The sequence below is a fragment of the Palaemon carinicauda genome, chromosome 1, assembly GCF_036898095.1.
Source record: "Palaemon carinicauda isolate YSFRI2023 chromosome 1, ASM3689809v2, whole genome shotgun sequence".
NCBI classification, from domain to species: Eukaryota; Metazoa; Arthropoda; class Malacostraca; order Decapoda; family Palaemonidae; genus Palaemon; species Palaemon carinicauda.
Genome location: NC_090725.1, coordinates 98170055 through 98189892, shown reverse-complemented (window position 1 = coordinate 98189892; position 19838 = coordinate 98170055). Strand labels below are relative to the sequence as shown.

The 19838-nt window shown below is 33.8% G+C and overlaps 3 protein-coding genes across 9 annotated transcripts in view; 1 reads left to right on the top strand and 2 right to left on the bottom strand.

The window, feature by feature from the left end:
• The window catches only part of Ced-12 (engulfment and cell motility Ced-12), a 185219-nt gene extending 172997 nt beyond the window's left edge, over positions 1 to 12222 (bottom strand). The window contains exon 1 of one of the 3 annotated variants that reach the window (XM_068383010.1): positions 12095 to 12222. The gene's annotated coding sequence lies outside the window, so the exon portion shown is untranslated. Of the gene's footprint in view, positions 1 to 2416; positions 2704 to 12094 lie in introns of those variants that run through there. The other 2 variants (XM_068383016.1, XM_068383000.1) reach the window with 2 other exon arrangements.
• FucTB (alpha-(1,3)-fucosyltransferase 10) lies at positions 8781 to 12035 on the bottom strand. Its single transcript, XM_068383020.1, has one exon. The coding sequence runs from the start codon at positions 11927 to 11929 to the stop codon at positions 10562 to 10564; it is 1368 nt and encodes a 455-aa protein (XP_068239121.1). The 5' UTR covers positions 11930 to 12035; the 3' UTR covers positions 8781 to 10561.
• Tango14 (transport and golgi organization 14) lies at positions 11095 to 18699 on the top strand. Of its 5 annotated transcripts, none has more exons than XM_068383052.1 (2): positions 11095 to 11150; positions 14403 to 18699. In XM_068383052.1, the coding sequence occupies exon 2, from the start codon at positions 14405 to 14407 to the stop codon at positions 15176 to 15178; it is 774 nt and encodes a 257-aa protein (XP_068239153.1). In that variant the 5' UTR covers positions 11095 to 11150; positions 14403 to 14404; the 3' UTR covers positions 15179 to 18699. The 5 variants fall into 5 exon arrangements, with proteins under 5 accessions (XP_068239153.1, XP_068239145.1, XP_068239169.1 ...); XM_068383044.1 differs by lacking the exon at positions 11095 to 11150 and adding an exon at positions 11721 to 11854; XM_068383068.1 differs by lacking the exon at positions 11095 to 11150 and adding an exon at positions 12222 to 12356.
• The last annotated feature ends 1139 nt before the right edge of the window (positions 18700 to 19838 follow it).

Sequence of the window (19838 nt, the reverse complement as noted above, 5' to 3'; positions counted from 1 at the left end):
ACATATCAGGCGGAGGGCACACAGTAGGTTCGGGGGTAGCCACTACAGGGGGAGGAAAAGGTAGGGGATCATGAGGTGAGGAAAACATAGAAGAGTGAGAAGAACTTCTCCTAACTCTAGTTCTCTCTAACTTAGATGAATATTTTAAAAGACGTACAAAATCCAATTCCGAAAGTCCGGCGCACTCCTCACACCGATTTTCTAATAGACAGGGCCTGTCCCTACAGTCAGAACAAGCGGTGTGAGGATCTACCGAGGCCTTCGGAATACGCCTATTGCAAGACCTACATCGTCTATGGGAGGGAGCTTGCGAAACGTCAGACATCTTGTTTCAAAGAGTTAGTCAAAGGGTGATCCAAAAACAAGCAAAAATTCATTAACCGTTAATCAGTATTTATATAAAAGCTATCTAGCTAATATAAAAAGGATTCCAGTATGCGACAGCCGTTAATCTAAGAGAATACTTCACCAAATATCCATGAATAAACTCGAAGACCATGAGCGTATCCCAGAACGTCTAGCCGGAAGCACGACAGAGGAATAATTGAGGAGGTGTCAACAACAAATGATTGAGTACCTGGCCACAGGTGGCGCTGGTAAGTACACCCCCTTCTAGTATTGTGATAGCTGGCGTATCCCTCCATAGAATTCTGTCGGGCAACGGAGTTGACAGCTACATGATTATCGGGTAAGTTTAATATTGAAAATGTAAAGACTTCAGTAATCCATACTTGAAAGTATTTTGGTGAATTCCAATGTTGGTAATTTTCTTAAATCTCGTAATGTAATATACCAACTTTTACAGTGTTCCAAGTGCAGTACAGTACTAAACTAAGGCAAAGCAGTTAAGACGCCACAGACTGTCACAGCACCCCCGTGACCCACAAGTTACGTTGTCACGGTCATAAAAGTAAGTCATTAATTTCTTTAACTTTAATGTGTTAGTTTTACTATATTTTGTTGGAGTGCGAAGCTCAACATTACGGCTTGCCAGTGCATACGAGGTTGATATTTTATTTTCCTGTGATCGTAAGCGAAGAACAAGAACCACTATATTAACGTTGCTAATGTTAGCGTAACATTACTAATGTTAGCGTAACATTACTGGTGTTAGCGTGCGCAGCTCAACATTACCGCTTGCCAGTACATACGAGCTTGATGTATTATTTTTATGCGAGCGAAGCGAGCTAATGGCGGAACAAGAACCATTATATATAATGTTATCGTAACAGTGCTAACGTTATCGTACCGTGAGTGAAGTGATACAGATTAACATGCTATATATAACAAAGGGCATTATATTGAGTTTGTGACCTGTGAACTTCTAGGTTAGGTTAGGTGGGTTTGTTAGGTTCTGTACACTTTTTGTACTTTTATATATATTGTGCAAAGGGTATATGGAAAAATTCTTTAAAATACACATGATAATATTACCGTAGCATTGCTAACGTTACCAATGCCACCATAACGGTAACGCTGTGTATCATTGGTAACGTTGCTAATGTTACCGTTCTCAGTACATACGTGAGTGAAGTGACATGGAATTTGAACAAGTCATTATATTTAAACATTTTAACGAAACATATATAATAAAAGACATTATATTTAAATATTTTAACACAAAATATATGTTTTCCTGTAGAAAATAACGTGATTTACCCGGTTTTCACCTTCATTTCATCTGTAATAACAGCAACCAGTTCGGCTACTTGAAGTTAGTCGAATTGGTGTTTCTGTTGGTTTGCGGTTGAAATGAAGGTCAAATCACGTTATTTATCACTGGAAAACATATATTTTCTGTTTGAAATCATAATCTGTAATACAGTAAAACTTTACCCTTTTTTCATAGAAAAAATTCCGCTCTCTTCGAAAATGACACAAGTTCCCATCGCAAATGAATATTTTCAGATATATATATATATATATATATAATATATATATATATATATATATATATATATATATATATATATATATATATATATATATATATATATCCTACGATAATGGGGGACGCCCAGTGGGAACTCGTGGTTTTAGTTTTTTCCCTAGGTTACATTGCCCTGTAATACAGTACAATAATACCTGAACATTTGAAGTTCTGCCAGTAAATAAACCAGGAGTACTTCTTACTTTCCTGAAGATTATTGAGTACCTACATCAAAGATTTACCAAATTCTCATCCAAAACTCGAGTAAACAAGTAGTTGCCTAAGCTACATCAAACCACAGTAGACTAGATTCACTTTAATGGGCTAAGTAAAGGAAGGCAACGCCCATTGATCCATCTCACCTTTCTTTGCTCTTATAATTCAAACGTAAGCTTGTAAATATCCATAGATACAGGATGAAATAACAATTGTAATCATTAAAGAGAACGAGAGGAAAATATGATTTGACTAGGATCACATAATTACCTTTCACTGAATAAATTATCCAAAGCCAAGAAGTCTATAAAGAGGATAACATATTAATGCCGTCGTACTTCGGTTCCAAATAAAAATGTATCATATGGAGGCTTATAATTGCATCTTATCAACGTTTAATTCCAATAATAATCCTACTGCCACGGACAACTTTTCTATCGTAGATAACTTCCTTTGGATGCTTCACTTGTTTACGGATACGAAGTTTTCTTTCCTTCCTGCTGTCAGTGTCAACATTACAAGGGCGTCTTCTATTCAGATTCACATGAAAATTGGCGTCTTCTATTGTCTATGGAGTCTGATTAACTTTGTTGAATCTGATAAGCATGTTAATTAATTTCTTTTTTACTTTGAGTGTTAAGTTTTCTTTAAATCTCCAAAATTAATGAAGATTGATTAAAATTATCTAAAACTTTATGAAACTTGTTTCTGATTTTTAGCCAGTACCTCTTCTCGGTTTTCTGTCATGTCTTTTCTTTTTCTTTTTAGGCGTCAAGATCAAAAGTCAGTTAATGGCTATGCCTTAATCAAGGAAAATGAGAATGTATTGAAGTACAGTAATAGAAATTGATGGGTGTGATTTGGTTATCTCTTTCAGAATACTAAAAAACATTATAATTTCTACTTTTGTACTGCCGTTTATAGCCAATTCATGTTCAGATGTCTATTTATGAGGGATAAGCATATCTTGGGAAAAAGTTTTCTATTTTCATTAATATATGTTATATTTAAATACTAGCTATCAAGCAATCATAATTCTATCTGTCTTTATTTTTTTCACTTGTGTAATGACAATCTTCTCTGCCAGCATCTTTTCCCACTTGTATGTGGGGTCGATGTTTCTGACCAGCGTTCTCCATCTACTTGTGTAATGATTGTATTCATATTTAATTGTAAAGACAATGAAGCAAGAGCAAGGTATTCAGCAGTACAGAAAAAGGGATTGTAAGGACCATTACAAGTTCCATTGCATGTTTACAAACAATTAACCATCCAGAACTCGAAAATCTACCGGACAAAATAATTTGCGACATATAAATATTTTATTTGCCTCTGAGGGAGTTATCAAAATGAGCCTATATAGTTAGAAAAATAATTTACCCAATAACTCACTTTAGACTTAATAGCATTTTGTAAAATAAATTGAATAAAAAAGATGGTCTAGTAATCAAAACTGGTTGTTACCTAGACCTATCCTAGCATCTATTTATAGCATTTACAAGTTCTTTGTAAGGCTATCTTAATAGGATGTGCAATGCTAAATGTCGGGGAAAAATAACGTGACAACTTGTTCAAACATTCCTCTCATGATCTTGTACTGTATATCTTGTAACTCTCATTTAATTTTCCTCTATAACACCCCGCGTCCTAATATTTGCAATCATTGTAAATACCACCACTGTTTCATATATCTTTATTCTCGCATGCAATGACAATTCTCTTATTTTATTAACACTCCCATACTTCCTAACTTTTTGTACAGTACCATATATTCTATCTTTGCTTCCATTTCACTTATGTTCAGACTATGGTCTCCAACTAACAAATAATAATCCGATATACCCTCAGCCATTCCTCTTCTAATCTTTATTTTCATCAATTTGTCCTTCCATCTGTACTAGGTGAAAATCTAGTACACCTTTCCTCAATAATTTTCTTTCCCAAGCATACTTATTCACATTCTTCTTAGGGAACCAAGTATTTCAAACAATCCAACCGCTGTCCAAATATAAGAATTCCCGTTTTCATATACTAAAACAACTCCATATATACCAATAACCCCATCAGTTCTGCAATCAAATCTAGAACATTAACTCTTTTATATTTTCCAAAATCAGTCTCATACACATTCCAGCTCCATAAAATATTTTGGCATAGGCCATGAATAATGTCAAGGAAAACAGGGATAGAATTAATGAGAGAGAGAGAGAGTTAATGATGTATCATCAAGAGAGCAGAAAAGCGGCATTGTGCAAATCTTCTTTGAAGAAAAAATATTACCCATATGATAAAGGGAGATTTAGATTTAAGTGTTATTGGGGCAGATATAGATACTGAGAGAACAACTTAGTGACAGCAGTAGATTCCCTAACAATACTAGTCATAAAAGTGATATTGTAAACACAGAAGACAATTAGAGGGTCAATACAAAATATATTTTTAGAGCGTGTATTGGGCGACATATTGTTAGTTAACATGAGCACAACGATGCCAATTGGGAGGAATGATTAATCAAGAGATGCGTATGGTACAAAGGTCAGTACCGGGCCATATAATGCATGAGCAGCCGAAGGTAAATGTAATGCCTTACTTAGATATAACACCAACGAGGGAATTTTAAACAAAGGAAGCAGAAAGAAGGTAAGACGTAACATATAAAACATAAAGATGTGAACGTGCAAATTTTATCGTGAAAGGGACATTAAGTAAAAACTAAGATCTATGAAAGAAATAGTAAACACAACTAAGTCCAGACTAAGTTGTATGGTTAAAATACATGCAGGGAAAGAAGAAAAAAAAATCAAAATTGAAGGATATGAAATTTAAAAGAATTGAGAGAATAATACCCATGAAGCGCTCTGGATAAAAAATGGACAATGGCCGTATCAAGAATAGATAAGATGTAGCGCATACTCCACAAGAAGGTAAGAGGACCAAGAAGGTAAAGGAAAAAATGTATAAACTAATAAAAGGAGGCAGATAAGAATGGGATCAAATTACTAATCGTTGGAGATTTTAATTGTAAAGTAGGAGAGGAAATAGTAGGAAACAAGACAAGTTTCAGAAGATGGGAGGATGCTTGTAACTGGTAGAAAATATGAATTTAAGTGTTTTCAATACTCGTGAAAAAAAAATTAGAGGTTAATGGACAAGAAGTGACTCACGGAAAACTAACAGTAATAGACTAAGGAATAATTAGGAAAAAAGAACGAAGGGAGAGTTAAGACGATCTACATAGATGAAGAGAAATTAATAACATCTAAGAGTAACATATAAGATTACATACACAGATCATAATGCCATGCTAATTTAAATGAACTGAAGAACGATAAATAAGTAGTGTAACTAGAAACTGCAGCACTATTGAAAATCATCAAAGGGCGGGGGACGATAAAATAAAAGTATAAAATATGACAAGAATAGTATTGACTTTTTCTGTAACAATCGAGCTAACCTTTTGCCCAAAATAGCTGTTTCTACTGGTAAAGTTGGTGTTATTAACTCCTAATAGGGTGCGGTTGTAACATGTTCAAACATTCCTTTCAAAATCTTACACTCCATATCCTCTTGCTCTTTCACTTTTGAAAATTTATTTATTATACTATATCCCAGTATTTGAAAACATTGTAGGTACTAGTACTGTTTCATAAACCTTTATTCTCACCAGCAATGACAAATCTCCCACTCTGTCACTTTCTCAATACTCTGTTTTTGCTCCCCCTTATCCTGGTTCTTGGTTCCTAAAACTGCTCACTCCGCAAAATAAGTTTGCAGGCAATCTATAACATAATAGATAGGTGCAAAGCTTTTAAGCTTACACTTAATTACTGTAATTAAGCTTTCTTACTTGCACCATAAATAAACAAAAAATAATGAAAATCCTAATCTTTCATTTTATCCCATTCAACCTTGCAATTAGTTGAGATAATACCTTATTATCACCGGTTTTGGCAATATATTGTGTTAAGTTTGGTATTTTAAAATTCATTTCATATGCATTGCCCTACTCATGTATAGGCTATAACCAGATCCCTGCTAGGATTTTGCAACATACCTACGCTTCTGTCTTGTTCCATTAATTGGCGTAATTTTGGTCATAGAAATGAATGCTTTGGTCTGTATTACCCTCTTCTTTGCATGGGCCACACACATCTTTGCACTTTCCCCTAAAATTTACCTTTAGCTTGAGCACATTTAACCTTGCCTTCATTACAAGGATTACCTTATCCATATCCATTTCTCTGTTATTAGGCTGTGAGCCATTTCCTTCTATGGATCTCGTTTTTTTTATCATTTTCTTCAATTTTTTTCCTTGATTTCTTTTTAGGGTCCTTTTCCTCCCAACTTCTTATTCCAGGTTCCTCGTTTCTCTCTCCACATCACAATGATTGTGGGGACACTACTAGAAGAAGCGTAGTAGGTGCAATCTGCAGAAAATTCATTATCATTACTAACCCCCCTACGCAGACAATACAGCTTGAATAATTTTATTTCTAACTTGATTCCTTCTATTTCCAGGAACCAGGTACAAGACATAGCCTTTTTAATGAAGCCTTTAGTAATCTTCGGTGTATTTTAGACGAGTTTATTTTTCTTTTATATAATTTCTCTTTCTCCACATATGGTATATAATTTTCTTTTCTAGATTTCTTTCACTAAATAAAAAAGGATCCATAAATTTTTCTTTATGTCTTCTTTGTAAAGTTGTAGCACAATTATACCATTTCTTTCGTTTCCATAGTCTAAGTTATACAACTGGAAAAAAAAATTCACACTGCCCGTTTGTGTCTAGTTATAATGTTTATTTTCAACGTATTTCTTCTTGTTCCAAAGTATATCACTAATGAAAAAGTATTTTTATATATTTGCTCTTCTTTGATTTCTTTCTCTAACTTCCCATATAATTTTAGGAGTGATTCTTGACTCCGTAACTTACTATTGAGAAACACATTAGGCCTGTTTCTTCTTCAGTTGAAAACAAAATGGGTGATTGAGTTTCAAGATTTTTTCGTGATCAACATACAGTATTCTGAAGAAATGTTTTAATTTTGGACAAAAAACTGGCTGTCCATTAACTTTCTTATTCCTGATCCAGATATTAATCTCTGGCACCGTCGTTCATTAGGTTCTTTATGCTGTACAAGACTTTTCTTAATTCTTACCGTTCACATCTTCCCTGACTGAACTATACTGCACATGTACTATGCATACAGTCAATTCTAAGTAATGATTCCTCCATCATAAGTGTAAACACTACACAGCATTCTAGAAGTATTATTCCAGCTGTGACCAGATTGTGGAATGATCTTAAACAGGCAGTTAAATCGGTGGAACTTCAAGAATTCAAACTTGGCAGTGAATATTTTTTTTTGTTGATCAGGCTGGTATAAGTCTCTCTTCATAGATTATATCTGACAGAACTATTTAACGTTGTTACTGATCAAAGACATTTTATAATATTTTTTTCATTACTTCTCATAAAGTTTATTAATTTCTATGCCTCTCTTGGATATTTTTCCTTGTTGGAGCCCCTGGGTTTCTACCATCCTGATCTTCTAACTAGTTTTGTAGGTTGGCTAGTAACAATAACCAGTAGCAGATTATACGTGCTGTGCCCTAGATTTGTTTCTTTGTATGAATGATTTTCTTTTCCATCACCACTGTAGGTAGTAGGTTGGCCAGGCCACACATCCTCTTCTGTCCTCGTACACCTGACAACGCAGATTACCAAATAATTCTTCTTAGTGCACTGTAATTGTTCAGTGGCCACTTTTCTCTTTACAATGACAGAAGAGACTCTTTTAGCTATGGTAAGCAGCTCTTCCAGGTCATTCCAAAATCAAACCATTGTTCTCTAATGTTGGATAGTGCCATAGCCTCTGTACCATGGTCTTCCACTGTCTTGGGTTAGAGTTCTCTTGCTTGAGGGTACACTCGGCCACACTATTCCATCTTAATTATCTTCCTCTTATTTTGTTTAAGTTTTCATAGTTTATATAGATGTTTATTTTAATCTCTTTGCTCTTTTTAAAATATTTTATTTTTCTTTGTTTCCTTTCCTCACTGAGCTATTTTCCCTGTTGGAGGCCCTGGGCTTATAGCATCCCGCTTTTTCAATTAGGATTGTAGCTTAGCAAGTAATAATAATAATAATAATAATAACAATATTAATAATATGGTACTTAATGACCCATTGTCCCCCACTCATCCGAAAACTACTTCTATCCTTTCACTGCTGGTACCCCTTAACAAATTGTATTTCTGTCATTCATCTGAAATTTTTCAATCTCATTTTATTGAATTGACATTCAACGTCGTTACTTTAAACCCCATAATACATGCCTCAATTTAGGTTTCCTCTAGACAAAAACATGACAGTTACAAATTTACCTTTGGTCGATCTTAATTAAGGACAAAGACCAGCTACCAAGAAATTTGTCCGCTGCTTCACAAGCACACACAATGCACCAGTTTATCAGTTTGTCTTCTGATAGGACAGAAGTATGTCAATCTACAACCAAAGATTCTGTACATAATTCATCATCTCATCTATGTATATTTAAAAGGACAGGATTAAATTAAACACAGGTTAAAATAGCACTGTATTTTACGTAAAAAATTTCATTATAAAAATACATTTTATGCAGGGCTCTAAACAGAAAACTAATATGCAATTATACATAAAGTACTTTATACTGAATACTTCAGGATGGCTTAAATATCCACGAACCATTGGATTCTAAACTGTTGAGAATTAAGTATATGTAGTTGATATATATATATATATATATATATATATATATATATATATATATATATATATATATATATATAATATCACAACATTCATATTCTAAGTTCTACATCACAGATGAATTCATTGTTCAATAAAACTTCTACATCGGTCACTTCATATAACCCAACTCGTCAGCATCAAGCTGAACCCTTACACTTTTCACCTCTCCCTTTCTCTTCCTGGATTCATATCAAGACCAATTCTTTATAGTGCGTCTCTCATATTATCTATGTACCCCTTTCCACACCTTCCTCTCATCTTCACTCCCAGCTATTAAGCTATACACTCTTCTTACTAACTTAAGGTTACCCCTGCACTCCTCCATTCTTCCTATATGTCTGAACCACATCAAAACAATCTATCCCTTTCCTTAGCTATAGTAACCTTTTTACCTTGTATCTCTACATTTCTTACCCCAAGTTATACTCTCGAGAACACAGGCACTATTAAAATATTCATTTCAACAGCCTCAACCTTTTCTCTTTCGTTTATATAAAATATCTACTAATTTCCATAAAGAATAGTCGACTCAATGATCCCTTCATACATACCAACCTTGGGTTCCTAAGACAACTCAAGTCTTGTTAAAAATTCTCTACGCATATCTATTGATCTCTATTGCTTTAATTATCTTGTTATTCACTTCTCACTTTACAATCTTCCTTCACAATTGTTACCAAAATTATTATGCAAATCGACCTATTCCTTTCTCTGACATAGCTAATTTTTATTAAACCATATTTTGGCTATGGATTGATAAATATACCTTAATCCTTTATAACTTATTTTTTCACAATCCCTCTCAAAAATTTGTTGCCTTGTAAACACCTTCCTACTCTCTTTAATAATTTCTGTAATTTTTGTCAATGTCTTTTTATCTGTACCCTCTACAAACATCAACCAATTTACAAATCATTTTCTTATATGACAACACATTTTCGTCAATTTTATTATTCAGGGCAAAAAAAAAAAAAAAAAAAAAAAAATACAGACAGACACCAAGGTGGAAATATAAACTGTGTACTGTACTCTGTGATGTAGAAGAGAATGTTAACCACTTCATGTTATATTGTCCACAATATAGTGATATTAGAAGAAAAGCAATAGAGCTTCAACAACCATAAGAAAATAGTGTACAAACAGTTGGAAAATTAATTTTTTTTTTTTTGTGAAGAAAATATTGTAAATAAGAAAAGTGTACTACAACAAATGTGGGCGAAAAAAGAAAACCTAGTGAAAATAAGGAACACTAAGACACAAGAGGCGCTGAACCTGAACCTAAACCTATACCACATCTTGATCCCTAAATCACCTGTTCTTACTCTGACCCCTCCCGTCCATGAAAACGCTGAAAAGCCATCAAGTCATAACATATCCTGCCTCAGACCCATTTTCACATCATAATAGACACCTTTGTCTACAGACTCTAATGCCCTCTCTGTCTTCTAGTTTTGGCATTAAATGGCAGGTTATCATTCAGTAATCAAGCAATTAGTACATACAGTTGTAGAATGTCACATACTCTGAACATCACCGTCCAGCAATGATGGTATATTACGAATTACACTTACATCCTAATTTTTTCTGAATGCCTATGCGAGTTAATAACACACTTGTAATCACAAATCTTCGTGTACATGCTGGAATCGGTTAAAAAAACCATCCTTCTGCAAAAGGTCAATGACTTCTTCAAAGAACTGGTCGGAAGTGAACACTCCCGGTTTTGTGGAAAGGAGGCGGTGAAGGACATAGGCTTCGACCCGAGCCTTGTGCCATTCCTCAACCCAAAAGCTTTTAGGATTTGGTTTGCCAGTCAAGATGCTTGGGGGCTCTGGGCATCCATAATGACTTGAATCGGCTTGTGCACCCTTGCTGCCTAAGTCACGTAGAATTTGGTCGCAGACATAACATTCAAAATGTTCAATGAAGTTTCCTCTCTCAAAATCATTGTTAATGCCCCATTTTCTGTCATCCATCGATTTAACAAGATTTTTATTCGACACGAATCCCTTCTCCTTGTGTTCTAAAAATGACTCGTATAACGTGACATTCTGCAACACCTTGTACAGATACTCAGCTAATTCTAAAGGTGAACCAAAATCCCTAATATGTATAATAGAAGTCGGGTTAGGAACCCAGTCTCTAATTGAAGGTGATCCCCAATACACTGGAACAGTCCCAACGCTCAAAGGCCGCCAAAATTTTTCTGTAATATAATCATCGCATGCAGCATTTTCAATTGCAAGTGCAAATTTGTACTTGGAAACTAGTTTCCTAAAATCCGTATGATCATAAGTGGCAGCTGCATCTTGAAGATGTGAAGGCAAATCTCGATTATGGAGACAAAGACCATATGAATCAATTTTAATATATTTTGATAATTCTTGAACAAAACTATCTCTTTCGGATGGGGTATCACAGTCGGATTGTACATATATTATAGGGGCTAAATTGTCTTGTTCACTAAAAGCCGATTTTTCTGAACAAGTGAAATATTCGTCAGTTGAGGTCAAATTATCAACGCTGACAAGGTGTTGTAAAGTCAATGGAAAATTGGATTTTCTGCGAAATGTTGACGTCAAGTTAAATAACTTTAACACAGGTTCGTGGTCAAACAGTGGTTGGTTCTTAGGAGATTCTTCATGCAATAAACCCCACCACTGACCCTGAGGCCGTGGGAGAGGCAAATCTTCCACATTAAAATCACTGCCATAAAACAGTACAGCCTTAGTGTTCCTTTCATTTAGGACAGCCCTGTCTTCCGTGAAAAAACATGTTCCTACCGAGCACGTACGAGACTGACCCTGAATTCCAGTAAAAGGTGTCCACCACAAAACAACGTAGTCTTCCCCGTGATTGTCAACATTAGGGGGCGTGGCCAAATTATCAACACGACCGGCATCATTAATTCCGTCTGTATTACATATGACAAAGGATACTTTATACATATATAAGGTTACTAACACATAACGCCATTTCACAGACATTATTACCACACCTTAAAAAGACACATTGACGTTGGTAACAATGAAGTGTTGTGCACATACTACTTTCTCTGACAGATGATAAATTCACTACGTCTACGTGCACGAAATGCTAAAGATATTGAAATTTGAGCGACAAGCCGACACTTATGCATAATATTGGCTAACCTCGATACTATTCTAATCTTGAAAACCTCTTCCTTTTCACTGTAGGGAAGAAATCACGAAAATCGTTGATAGATCAGTTTACAGACGACAACGAAATACAGGACACGATAAACATGGGATGAATGAACGTGGACCAATCACGTGGTCTCATGATAACATTCATATCACGGACGAATTTTAATGCATTTTAACTGTATAGCATATCCCTACTATTGTCTTAAAGTAAATTAGTTTATTTGAATTCTTATTTTTATTCGGGAAGGTAAGAACAAATATTCCAGTCTAATGTCATTTGTTGAAATATTTTTTGAAATTATATTTGAGACTCGAATGTAACTTACGTGGTGACTGTTTACACCTCCTATGGTAAAGATCACGTCATTTTATTTATTCCCCTTTATTAAAAAGGTAAGTATTTATATGTAATTATAGAAATGTTAAGAGTAAAATTATGCCGTTTTAAAAGCTACAGAAATATGAATTTAGTTATTGGTTAGACCTTTAATGAGTGTCAGTCTAACCCATAAGGTTAGGTCTAAGGCCAGGATAGGGTTATATTACTCTATGGGTGAATATACCCTATGTATATACTCAGTTCGTCGCAGCTATGATGAAATGTGCTATTTTTGGACTTTTGAAATCCATTCATATTGGAAATTAATAGGTTTTCATTGATGGCATATCTTCCAAAACAATTTCCAGCAAAAGTAGTCATCAAAACTAGTCTGCCGTTATTAGTTAAAGAGAAAATGCAAGTTTTAATTAAGTTTTCTATGGCTATATCACGAAATTGTGCTAGAGTTGTACGAAACTCGAGGGGATATTACTGCTTAAGGAACCCCCAACTACCTTGGATTACCTTTGCCTTTACCCTAAGCTAAAATTGGAGAATAAAAAAGTACATATACTAGAAGACGAAGTCGTAATTTATTGTCACAGAAACTGGTGGATGTTTATAGTTGATTGGGACGTCCATAAACTTTCTTATTACGTGTCTAATCCATTTTCTATATGAAGAAAAGGCTGGGAGCCTTTGTATAATGACGGACTGGAACACATGCATTGAGCACTATCTAACCTAAACTTCTCCACTTAACCTAATTTACAAGCTATGTCCTTACCTACTTATCTAATAGGGGGAGGAGGCTAACACCCCTCTGTGAACCCCCTTAGACTGATGTATTCTTAACAATACACTAGGGTTGAAAGTGGCACATGGCCGTCATCATACATACACCCCAACTGTTGTTTATCTTTGTCTGAAATATGATTTGAAGCTAGTTTTACGATTTACGAATTATAATATTTTGGCGTTACCTTGCTGAACCCCCCTATTAGGTAAATAGTTAAGGATAAGGCTCCTAGGTTAGGTTAGGTTGTATTCTTGTGCTAGATTTCCTTTTATTAAAATGTGTTTTTTTAGCCATATCTTTTGGAATCACTTGCATCAGAACAGTTCAAAGTACTTATAAATAAACCAGGAACACTAATAGTTTTCTTCACTAGGAATATTGTGCAATAGTAAATATTTACCCATATTTTAAATTCTGACGTAATACCTCCCAACTAACTGCAGTATAAAGACCTTAAATTGCATTTTAACCTGAACTATGTAGTTTCAATAAAAATTCATCAAAAATCAGATCTATGAATGAAGCATACATACATACATCTATGCCTATTGATGAAAAGGGCCTCGGCTAGATTTCACCAGTTGTCTTTATCAAGAGCTTTTAAATCAATACTTCTCCATTCCTCAGCTCCTCCTATTTCATGCTTCATAGACCTCATCTATGTAGGCTTCAGTCTTCCACCTCTTCTAGAACCTTGTGGAGCCCAGTTGAAAGTTTGGTGAACTAATCTCTCTTGGGGAGTGCAAAAAGCATGCCCAAACCATATCCATCTACCCATCACCATGATCTCATCCACATATGGCACTCGAATAATTTCTCTTAAAGTTTAATTTCTAATCCTGTCTTTTCATTTAACTCCTAATATTTTTCTGGTTGTGGGGTGTAGAGGAATGTGATGAAGGTGGAAAAATTAAGTGATTTGAAATTTTATACATGGAAGCTACATAGGCATTGCTAATTTGATGTACAGTACACCAAGGTCAAGGCCTACCTAACTAGCAATAAAGTATTATTACCAAATTTATTGCTGTGAATGATACCTGTCCAAGTGAAGTTTCTAATTTTTATGTCAGAAGAGCTGGTGACCAAAGAATTAGGTGTATATAATGCAATTGTGATTAGTTAAAAAGCTAATTTAAATTGCATGAATTAATTGCTATTCTCTTCTTTTGCAGAGATGGACATCCTTTTACCACTGTTCCAGCTACTGTACTTTGTAGCCCATTTTCTTGTCAGTCTGGCTTTATCTGTGATTGATACTTTTCAAGACTTGCACAGGTTCTTATTGAGAATCTATTCTTACCTTAAACCTGTGGATATATCAGCCTATCGTCTTCAAGCAGATGCAGCATTGATTAAGAAAATTCCTGAACATATTGGGATAGTAGTTATTGGGCATAACGTAAATTACATTGCTCATCTTATTACGGTTATTAATTGGTGTGTTGGTTATGGTGTCAAATATATATCCATCTATGATGCTTATGGTATATTAAAGCAAAATAAATCCCTTATTGTAAAGTTACTTGACAGTGGAAGTTTGGGTTTTCGTTATAATGTAATAACGCACAACGTTGATTGTCATCAGATAAAAGATTGCGTTTCCATAGGGGTCAGAAGTGAAAAGGGTTGTTCGTATCCTCTGGTAACATTGAACCTTCTGAGTTTGGAGGATGGAAAAGGTAATCTTGTAACAGTAGCTCGCAGGTTATGTGAGGATGGAATGGAAGTAGACCAGAATAAAGTGGATAGCCATTTGGCGACCCACGGACAGCCTGATCCCGAGGTGGTGGTTACAGTGGGAAAACCAGTGACAACTTTAGGATTCCTTCCATGGCAAATAAGACTCAGTGAACTTTTTGAAGTGCCGTACTTATACAGATTCAAGTATAGTGATTTTCGAACAATTATTGAAAGATATTCAAGATGTGAACAAAGATGGGGAAAATAGGAAAGTAGTATTCATTATTTGAAAATTTAAAGACAGTAATATAGTGTACTGTACTTAAATGCTATACTCAGGTTGTAAGACTAAAAGAAAGTTACCATTCATTGTTTCCAGTGCCAGTCAACTTTTGACCTTTGTATTATATTATTGCTCGACGGTAGCACTATCTAAGGTATCTTTTTTACTACATTCCATAAAGACAAGAAATGTGACAGCATTTAAAGTACCATAGTTGGATATTGCATTTTTCATTGTAGTTTTTCATATATAGTTGTGGTGCAACAAAGGGATAAATCTTATTCTTAGCCATGGAGTTTTATGAAATATCATAATCAAAGGTAAAACTGTTTTTGTAATTTTATATTGGTGTCTTCCACATCCTCCAAAAATATCTGATTGCTAGACGGTATCCTTAGTTTTGCTCAAAAACATACTTCAATGCTAGCGGACATTATGTTTTGATGCATATTAAGACAATGTGAGAAGCAACTTTTTGTTTCTTATTGAAGAACTTTTAAATGTTTGTGTGTGGTTGGAAAATGTCAGTTCTCTTTATTTTATTACAAGACTATTTTCCAGTTTCATTCTCAACTAGAGATTCAGTTGCAAAATAGTTTGACATCCCTTACTTTATTTTTGTAGTATTGTACTCTTCATACTGGCATCCAAATTTTTCAGGAAGGAAACCTCCTTAATGCCTTTTCACTGCTTTTAACAAAAATAAACCCAATATGGCTAAAAGGGAACACTTATCATTTATTTGAAGGACTTTCCAGCTGACAACAAAATCACATTTGATACTTATGTTAGCTTCCTTGTATGGGTTAGGCAGTTATTGGTCACCATCTCTATGATAAGGTAAAGGTTCTGTAGAACAAAAAAAAAAAAAAAATCACTTCCAATTTCATGTTATCAAAACTCAAATCTGAGATAACCTCTTTGGAGATTACCCAAAACCCATTGCCTGTAACAATTGCATGTATGCCATGAAGAAGAGTTGGGTCAACTAGATATTTACTTCTTTTTAAAATATTTTTGAGATAGACTGTTTACCTTCCTTACTTCTCGCATATTCTGTGACTGACCTCATAATCTTTCCTCAGCTAAATAACTTTGAATAAACAACCATCCATGTCATATACATCGTATGTACATAATGTGGAAAAGGGTATTAGATAATTTTTTTAGGTTGATTGTCTGTCATAGATGAATTTACTTATGTTTTAAAGTTTATTTTGATACTTGAATTATTAAGTATTTACCAAGAGATTTTGAAGAGTACTGTAATTTATTGTTTTTATTAGGTTATACACAACATTTTTTGTCATTATTAGTATTTTTTATTAATAAATAACACTGAAGGTTCCTTTCAAGTAACTAGTAATTTTTTTTTTTTTTGCATTTCACCTATAATCTATCTAGTTTTAACTGTTTAAACAGCTGCTTTGATTGTCAGAATACATAGGAATCTGATTTTTAGGCAGTTTGTTGAATGGCTGAATTGATATTAGTATTATATACGTACTTTCTCATTGATACATATTTTTGGTTACACACTATATCTGATCTACAATTACAGTGAGTCTATCAGTTTAAGAACTGTCACATTCAATTTTTTATTCATTGGATACTGTTAAATTGCAGAGAAATAGCAATATAGTTATGGAACTCTTAGTGAGCAGTGTTTTCTTTCTTTTGAAGTTTATGACAAGTCAAATTTGAATTTTGACTAATTCTATTTTCTGTAGCAAGCCTTGGAAGCCTTTGATGTGTAAGAAATTAAAAGTTTCCTTGTTTAAGAGAAAAACAATCATTTTCTCTTTAGTGAAGCTTATTGAACATTTGTTTTTATTGTCTTGTATTTCGTTTAAAGATTTTAAAGTTATTTTGGACTGATAGCAGGTCCAGAGAAGATTCATGGTGGTACCTGTATAGTGAAGATTATTCCTTTAAGGTAACTTAGCAGTTTGTGAGTCTTTGGGATCTAGGGCTTGAAACACTACAATAACTTCAATATTTTTGTATTATTGTACATCATCATTTTGTATAGTCATTTAATGACAACTAAATTTACAGAAAATTTCAACAATAACAAACTTGCAGCATATGTAAGAAGGCTTTTCATTGATATCTGTTTCTGTAATGTGATCCACACGCTGCTTTGCATAAAGAGGTCTCTTGGATTTCTTATCTGTAGATAATTTAGAGTGATAAAGTTCCATGTTGTCAAATGTGTTTCATCAACATCATGTAAGGCCCTGTGTACTTTGCATAGTTCAGTGTTTATATTTCTTGGATTTTCTGGAAAGTTGGCAACAAATTTTTGTACTTGCATAGATGAAACTTGATATTTAACTGTGATATATCCTGACTTTTCTGTTTTGAAAATCCCTGGCAGCAAGTCAGATGATTAGAAAGTGCATTTTTCACGAGAAATTATGAAAGGAAAGAGAAGGGGAAAGAGCTAGTCTTTGCAGAATGGCCAAGTTTTTTTTTTCTATTTAGTGTTTTTGGAAAGCCATAGCCTTTTTTAAGTTTATTCATTTGATTATTTTTAAATGGTTTCCTTACTTCTCTTATTAAAAGTATCTACAATAGTAATTTGTAGCTCTCTGAAAATTCTCAAATGCAGTGAATATTTGTAAAGCTTTGTATTTAGGTGGAAAATATAAATTGTATTGGTATTTCAGGTATTGCAGAAGTATGGTTACCTACTTGAATATGTTTCTATGGATAGTTTATCAGTAGGTTGTTCATTGGTTTCATTTAAATTTGTTTATCCACATATAGATTTTCATAGTAGAGCATTTCCCAATGTAAGTACATTAGTTGTGTCAATCATTCATATTGAGGTTGCACTGAAGATTTATGACAGAACTTATCATATATTTTTCTATAGAGTGGATTATAAAACTTCCCTGAAAAGTACTTCGTTAAAGAATAGAGATTATAAGTATAGACTACCTTGTCATTGATTTAGCTGACTAGGACACAGGAAATTTGTAAGTCTTATTCTGAATAAGTGAAAGCATCAAACCCTTCGAGACAATTAAATTGACTTTAAGGCAAATTAAACAGATTTTTCTGCAAACATATTTTCATAATTCTATTTGAGCTCTAGAAAGTCCAGGATAAAATATACATTTCTTTTTAGTAATCTTGTTTACAGCCAGCCAACAATAGATTGCTATGTAGATTCACTGTATTTTCTAAAAGAGGTTTTCCATTTATATGACTATCACTAAAGACTTCAAAATATTGTAACTTTTTCTTGTATGGAGAGCATTCAGAAATTCTATGTTGATAACCATTCATGTGTATGGTAATTGAATCTACATGTTAAAAGGAAATTTTGAAGGTTAATTCATTAGAAATAAACTTTTGTTCACTTTTGAGTTTTTGATATTGTATGAAACACAAAAGAATGTCTCTTGTATACAGTAACTGAATTTTTGTATACACACGGGAGTTATAATTGTAATTTTCCTCTTGATGCCATTTAAAAATTGCATAACTAGTCAAAATGGAAGCCTTATTTCAATGCCATCTGAAACGTTGATATTTCAGCAGAAAATGCAAGTTCAATCTTTAGAATTTGAGCTACCGTATTTAGGATACCTATGCTTTAGCACCATAAATGATAGTACCTGTGCAATATTTAGTATATCTAAGAATTGCATGTACAAAGGTTGATCAATTTCTTTTACCGGTTTGTGATCAAATAAGAGAACCTAAAAAGTTTCCAATAAAGAGGAGCCCTTGATATAGTATTGAAAGCAAGTACAGTAACCATAGTATGGTACAGGTTAACTTATATTTTAAACAGAAGGCTCTTGATTCTCAAGGCTGATTTGGTATCGTCTTGATCTACAGTATTTTTAGCATCTTTTGATTCATAACTCATGATAAATTCATGGTTTTTGGAGACACGACCATAATTTAAGCATAAGAGATCAATCTAGTGAGTAATGTAAATTATAACAAAAAGAAATTCTAAAACTTCAATATAGCTGGTTTCTACCATTGAGTTATTTGAGTAACACAGTTTTCTTTCGGCCACTCACGTTTTTTTTTCTTTTTGGGGGGAAAGGGCAGGAACATGGTCGAGTGTACAAATAATCTAGGTGACTAACCCTCTCCATGTAATAGTTAATTCTGTTACATGAGGAAATTTTCCTGGAAGTAGAATACACAGTGTAAATCATAACAAATTCTTTGGTAGTGATTACTACTGTATTGTAGATCATTAGAAGGAAAACTTGATTTTATAAAATTTTGATCTACATAAATCTTGATTAATAATGATTTTTCTGTTAAGAATTATATGTAAATTTCGTATATGGAATCATTTTGGGCCTATTTATTATGAAGTCAAGGGATGTTTCAAATTTCCCTTGCATTGGTTAGAATTATAGCAAGCTATCTGTGATACAGTTAATTATTAAAAAATGTTATAGATGTATAGTTTGACTTGATTTCATAGAAACTGTAATGTTTATGTTAAGCAGAAGCTGTTATTAGTAATACTTTGTTTCCATTAAATGTTATTTATAAAACTGGGTTTCATTAAAATCATAACTCTTGTTTCGAGACTGAATTGCTTCAAAAATTATTATTAAATTCTATATCTCGAAGGCCAAAAGAAGCTTAGTTAGTTTACAAT